Source organism: Sphaeroforma arctica (genome assembly GCF_001186125.1).
Source record: "Sphaeroforma arctica JP610 unplaced genomic scaffold supercont1.1556, whole genome shotgun sequence".
Taxonomy (NCBI): Eukaryota; class Ichthyosporea; order Ichthyophonida; genus Sphaeroforma; species Sphaeroforma arctica.
Genome location: NW_014039002.1, coordinates 6084 through 13650, shown reverse-complemented (window position 1 = coordinate 13650; position 7567 = coordinate 6084). Strand labels below are relative to the sequence as shown.

At 46.1% G+C, this 7567-nt stretch overlaps 1 protein-coding gene across 1 annotated transcript; it reads right to left on the bottom strand.

Annotated features, from left to right (window-relative positions):
• Positions 1 to 5809: 5809 nt before the first annotated feature.
• Positions 5810 to 6895, bottom strand: SARC_11171 (hypothetical protein; the record flags this gene model as incomplete). The annotated part of the gene is made up of 2 exons (XM_014294750.1): positions 5810 to 5923; positions 6628 to 6895. Coding segments are annotated over 2 exons (382 nt in total), but the record flags the coding sequence as incomplete, so codon positions are not given.
• Between the last annotated feature and the right edge of the window lie 672 nt (positions 6896 to 7567).

Genomic DNA, 7567 nt, shown 5'->3' with positions numbered 1-7567 from the left:
TANACACATANANACACACACAATATATATATATATATATATATATATATATATATATATATATTCAAGCACAAGCACAAACACACACACATATATATATATATATATAGGCACAGATAGCGAATTGACACTCGGCCACATGCTTATCGGAGAACACTCTATACTGCGCTGTAGACCGGTGCACCATGAAATTGATCGTAAACGTTAACGTACCGGTTGTTTGATGAGCGACTTCAGGTGTCGTATTAAGTAGTTGGTTCTATCTCCGGCTGCAATGCAATTCATATGGGGTAAGATAATATTTGATACTCTGCTATTCTGCTTAATATCCGAGTGGGCCCTGTTCTCAAGCGCAAACGGTCGAGTACACGCCTTCGCGGCGTTGTGAGTAAGGAGGTTGTAGCGTTGCAAGTCCGGTGTAGGAGACAGAACTGCACATCCACGCCCAAAACCGCTCTTTCGGCCGAGAATGCACATAACACTTATATAACACAACAGCGATGACTACAGAAGATATCCGAGTCTGCCGTGGCATGCCTTGTCATGTAGAGCAAACGGAGATGGCTTCGAATCTTGCCTGTCCTGTTCTTGTTTCTGGCCACTTAGTACAAGGGTGTCCACACACCGCCTTTTTGAAACCCGCAACTACCCCCATCAGATAAACGATGTATGCGGCTTAAATCTGTTGTACACGCGACTGTAAGCAGTCGAGGCGCTATGCATGTGTCTACAGATATGGACGTGCACGTGCATGGCTGCAGCATCCCTTAGCTTGTATACCTCTATATCCATACGTGTATTGAGCGGGCGACTGTATTCGTATAGTCATAAATACATACACACACGCAGTGCACCTTGACCTACCTACAATAACTATCCGTACTTTTCTTTCGCTAGACCTGTGCAGCGTTTCGTGTCCCACTCTGCGGGCTGGGTCCAATTGAACGCCACATTTTCGGGACATAGCTATACTCTGTATACCTACATGCACATACAAGTATTCGGCCACTGAAGTGCTATTTGGTATAAACACGGTGCACCTGGGACCTACCTACAATAACAATCGGGACTTTTGTCGCCAGATCGGTGGTGAGTTTGGTGTCCCACTCCGCCGGTTGAGGCCAGTTGAACGTCATGTCTTCAGGAGTGAGCTGTATGTGCGACAACAGTTTCGCACTAGTGTGCGTCTGGCAGAAGTTAGAGCGACCGTACGGTTTGGAACACAGCGCTATAAGACTCTCTCGGCGCATACCCTCGTCATTGGCGGCTGTAGGTAGTCAGTGCGAGGAATGAACCATATAAGAACGGCATTGATATCGACGGTCGCATGATCGCTTACGCGTTTATGGACATAGAAGAGTACGCGTGTATTGCTTTGTCCATGTCGATGCATAATCATAATCTTCAATACTAAGATGGGGAGGTGAGGTTGTCAATTCGATGCGCTGTCGGTTCCTTAATAGATAGGTCGTATATCTCGATCTCAGCGATATGACATCCTACAACATCGCAGTTCAGTTTCTATACTGAGTGTACAACTACAAACCACTTTCACCATTGCCCAATGTGTGACAGAATGGCTAAAACCCTACCCGTCACATCGCAAACTTCATACGACACCGCAGTGTGTGTGTGTGATGTGTGAGCACCACATACCATCTTCACTGATGCATGCGCCTGTGTAGGCAGTTACTGGTCCGTTCGGGGTTCCTTCGTCGATCTGGATGGGTTGGTCAACCTCTTCGATGTCTTGTGGATTGGGTGAGATAGGGAGATAGGGAGTGCTTTAGCTAAGTCTGCACTATGTATGCACAGATGTACGTTTAAGATAGACACTCCTGGTGTGTCACAGTTTATGTATAGCAATATATATGAAGATAGGTACTCATGCTGCACTATATATGCACAGATGTACGTTAAGATAGACACTCCTCGTGTATCACAGTTTATGCATAGAAATATATATGTATATGAAGATGGGTTACTCGTGCTGTATCTGATTTTACAATTGTCAGTGCGTGTGCGTCTCCTTCGGTGTACTCATCGAGCTCTACAGTCTGATACGAAATCAGGTGACAAACCATATATATCTAATCATTTACGAGAAGAATTCGTGAGAATAAAAACCACATGTACATGTGATAGAAAGCTTCTCGACGCACTACCCTCTCCTTCGCATCGAAGGATTCGATTGCACATGCACACACCTTCTGCTCCGTCTTCCGGTATTTCATCTATACCCAGGTTCGGGTACGGATCGAGATGTAGCTTGACCTGTCCCACCTCTTCATACAGTGTGGGGTATCCCATGTCCTTCAGCCCAACAATGGCCCACGCACCGCCCACCTCCAAGGCATCAATCTGCACGCGTGGGATGAGAATACGATAAGTAGGACGCGTTCAAACAGCCATCAAGAAGATAAATTAAGTTTTTGACTAAGGAAGAATCTAGGTGCAACTTGGCTTGTCCCAATTCTTGATTAGATTGAGGTATACGACGTCCTGCAGCCCAGCAATGGCCCACCTCCAAGGCACCCTAAAACCTTAGAAGCGTGGGATGAAAACCCAATAATTATTTTGTATTGAAAATTCAGCGTGGCGACAACTAGAATTGAATTAAGGAATCTGAATGCATCTCTTCACTTGTCCCATTTCTCCGAATATAAAGGGTCATCAGATGTCCTTCAGTCCAACAATAAACCCCCCCACACCCCACCGTCCGCGCATATATTTTGGAGTTGCGTGGCTGTCACTAGTCATCCAAAATAATTTAGGACTCGTTAAGGAAGTAATTAGGGTGAAACTAGAATAAGACCGTACTTTGCCTGTCCCCTTTTGTGTGTGTGATACTCGAAATTGGATGCCCGTCGGCCCCAAAGGCGTACGAACCGCTCGCCTTCAGCGCATCGGTCATGGAATGGTGCGATATAAGTACCATAACCCGGCCACTCTGTGTACAAGAACCAGTATTCACTGCACATGTAAGACGCATTAACGCACACACACCACAGCTACAACCTAACTCAGACTAATCAGCGCAGACTAAATCACCATACTCTATCACGTGATTATTGCAATCGTATACAGGTAAAAGTTTTCATTATACTGACTGGTAGCTAGTCCAATTTGTGCTAACCCCCCTGATGGAAAGCCGTTTCCTGTCGTATGAAGGGTATACCTTCGCTACCAAACTTACACGATACAATATTAAAGAAATAACAATTCGATGATGGCGTTCGTAGCGTTCACAATGAATCTAGCCGACAACGACACCATAGGAGTCAACTTCCTGTTGAGCCCAGGTATAACCACTACAGGTACTGCAGATCGGATATTGCATCTCATACTAACATTAGAATGGGTAGGCCGTTTTCTAGTACTCGCTTGTCAGATATATAAAGTGAACCAGCGATACTCCCAGCCATCCCTTCAAAAACCAACCGGGCGTATACACACATTTATACTAGCACTCATAGGGGTTCATATGTTCATAGATATATATACATATACTACGCATCTACCTGCCATGACCCGATCTTGGCCATCAGAGCCTTAGCGCTGGAGTCCAGTTGGATTGCAGCTTCATCGAACGTGACAGCCGCGACGATGGCGTTGGGGTCGATTTCGCTCAGAAAGTCACCCAGGTGCCGCGGTCGCTTAGTGCCGGTATGAAAGGTCTGTACGACGAGTAAGAAGAAGTTAGGAGATTGTAGGGAAAGATGGGGAACTAGGAGATTAAGGGAAGATTATGAAAGTAGGGTATTGCGGGAAAGATTAAAAAATCAGGATATGATGGGGCAACTAAGAAACTAGGATGTGATGGGGGAAGTTGAGGAATTAGGATGCGATGGAAGAATTGAGAGATTAGGCTGTGATGGGAAAAATTGAGAAATTAGGATTTGGTGGGGAGAATTGAGAAATTAGAATATGATGGGTCAGGGTGGCAAATTAGGAGGTAATGGGAAAGAAAGCGAAAGTAGGGTACGACGGAAAGCTTGAAATTGAACTGAAGAGACACAACGGAATGGTGTGCAAGGATCCAATGGGAAGAATGTAGCTGGGTGTCAGTACGAGACGTCCACATAGGCTTGACAGTGTGGTGACTTAGCATGACAGTGTGGTGACTTAGCATGCAATAGGGAAACACGTAGACTGTCGTCTATATAGAACGTCTGGAGAGAGAGGAGGGGGGGGGGGGAGGAGGAGGAAGTTATACGCCATGAGACAACTCCTATACATTGAAGAAGCTTATAGCTCGTTGTCTATATGACGCGCCTGGGGACGCTCGAACGCGAGAGTTCGGTTTGGCGTTTGTATGGCGTGTGCATGGAGTGAAAGAATACGGCAGAAAGATTCCACTTAACATGGTGGGAGAGAGTCTAAGTGGATGTCTCAGTGATTAGGGGGGTAAAACCCTAAACTCTAAAATTGGGTCTAACTGGTCTCGGTGATTAGGATTTTAAAACCATAAACCAAAATCGGGTCGAACTGGATGTCTCAGTGGCTAGGGGTTTAAACCCCTAAAACCTAAAATCGGGTCTAACTGGATGCCCCAGTGGAAGGCCTGTAATGGTTGGCACATTAATGGGTCATATTCTAGTGAGAGAATATGAATCAGTGGCTCGATGACTATATGGGACATGTGGACCGGGAGGTACATTGTTATAGCTGACGTGAGCATACGGGAGAATCACATAACAATCTCCTATTATCACTGTTTAAGTCGCACATCCCCCTCGCATCCCCTCGTCTCGCCTTCAGATAGCTGCCTACTCAAAAACTGTCACCCGCAGGACTTGAGCTGTTTGATTCGCACACCATACGTAAGTGCTCAAAACGTAAAAATGAAGCCTGTAGGTGTGTGTATGTGTATGTGATCCGAAGAGGCTACACACAATACGTATGGTGGTGACTAAGTGCCAATATACTTGAAGTGGGTAGTTGGCTAGCCCAAAGGTCTAATGGAAAGACCATAGCACATGGGCGTATAGTGTGGGTTCGTACATAATTATTGAAGCTTTACACTTGGGTTTGTATGCAGTTCTTGATCATGAAATAGACCAGAATGGCGATCTTTTCTGCACAATTTGAACCTATGCGGTCCATACACGTTCTGCGATCGCGTATAACGTTGAACGCTTATTTGCCCCATGTTCTATGCAGCACACACGCCTTACGCATATGCTCGCCACTGGGGCTATCTAAACAACAGGAACTCTAAGTCTTACGAGACCACAACATACTCGCATCGCTGAAACCAGTCCGCTCTCGGGATCAACCACCACAAGCGTCAGCCCAGGGAGGTTGTTAGCGGCACCCAGCACAGCCTCGCCTGTTGGTAGTAAGGTATTAAACCCAGAACATAGCGGTATTTGAGTACTATATGCAGGCATACAGTAATCCAGTGGGGATGATGACCGTGTATACGAACTTGGGTGTGCAGGTGCAGGTATATGGTAGCCGCTATATACAAATGCAGGAGAGTGCCCATATATCCTCACGACCGCATGTACGTGACGGCCTTCATCGCAGGCAAAAGTACCGAACACAATACAGCACCCCGCCCTGTACAAACACATGTAGCGTGGTGTAGTCCCAAAAACGCTTGAAAGGTCGTCGGATGAATGTTTCGAATAAAGTGTACCAATAAAATGATAGTACAAAATCTGTACAAGCGGAGGCAAGTGCCTAACGAGTCATGGGAGAGGCGTTTAAGGACACACCCCATGACATCTCTCGTAGAACTTATCCCCACGCCACCCAACACCCTCAATGTACACACACAGTGACGCACATGCAGATCACGTACCATTGACACACACGTGCGAGGCTTCGGCAGTTGACTTTACGAGCACTTGATGCACACCGACGGACTCTCGGCACTGGACTGTTTCTGCGAGAGGGCACGAGACGCCCACCAAGGCTGTAGGGAGCACAACACACACCACAGACATGTGTGTAGACATAGTACAGTTAGTATGAGAGGAGTGTGTGCAGAGGGAAGGGGTGTTTACACAGTGAATGTGTCTATAGGGATATAGGGATCAGTGAGCCTGTTATCGGCTGCTGTGTGACCCAATAGGCACCATGGATCTCAATAAGAGATCCGTGGACACGGCGCATAGTAGACGATCCATAGCATTCGACGGTTTCTGTGAAAGGGCATGTCATGCCTACCAGAGTTTAAGATGGCAGGACATACGTATCAAGTCATCAGTATACACACATACACACGATCGGGTTACTACTCAATCTCGCAACACACATGTATAATAAATACCCTTTTCATATCATCTGTGTATGCGCAACGTCCACGTCGTTCTACGCAATCGCACACGAGTCTCCTGTAGCGCGCATTTCGCTTGGCATGGACATCTACCTCATCACCAGCATATGGTCACTGGCACTGTATTCGACATATCTTACACCACTAACTGACACAACTTGGCAACACACTTCCCAGTCACGAACGCCCGCACACCTTCCACATCCATCTTACACCACTAGCTGACACAACATGTCCACACACTCCCCAGTCACAAACGCCCGCACACCTTCCACATCGATCTTACACCACTAACTGACACAACATGTCAACACACTCCCCAGTCACAAACGCCCACACACCTTCCACATCGCTCCACTCAGCGCCCTCGGGATCTTCAGCTGGGAGTACATTTGGCTGCACAAAGATTTCCTCATCATCATCGTAGTCATCATCCTCTTCCTCCCCTTCCTCCTCATCTTCGTCGTCATTTTCATCCTGATTTCTCCTCTCTTCGTCCTGATTTTCGTCTATGTTTTCGGCTTTTGGTCTGTCCTGATCCAGATTTTCGGCAGCTGCACCCTCCCCCCTTGCTTCGTCCTGAGAATTTGCATTGTGGTCCTTTGCCATGTCTGTGCTCCAATAGGTGCATGCGCAGTGGTCGAGTTTAGGAATAGATTGTCCATGAATTTGAAGACAAAGTGTTATAAAAAATGTACGTATGTGTATGCACAACAACCGTGTCTGTGCCGTTTTACTACCCACACAGATTTCGGTATATACAAATCCGATCCAGTCTAGAGTACACAACAAGAAGGACGAGTATTTATTTAATAGCTGCCACTTATGTAAGACATTCACAGTGCTAATGTAGTCCCCGGCCCAACACGCTACTGCACGATCACTACTATTGGTATATAGCTGCGACAGCGGCCATATAAATGATGTTGGTCCCCGCCAAATGCAAACTATTGATAATTCCTACTCATTTGAATTCGAATTTTAACTGCATTCTCAACAAATTCATAAACTCGTCTGAAGCTTTCATAAACGGCGTCTTGCTGCTATTTGTCCAACAATCACTAAACCACAAACTTATACAGATGCTATGTACATGCGATGTGCTTTTGTTTATGCTATGTCTATGCTATGTACTTTGTTCGGGCGCAGTACCTACTTGTTGCCGCGAGAGATGAAGCTCATTTACATTTAGACAGGTACAGACGATCAATGCATACGCCGACACATATACCTAGACATTCAGTCTATTTTAAAAAGGTGCGCCCATACATACATATTGTG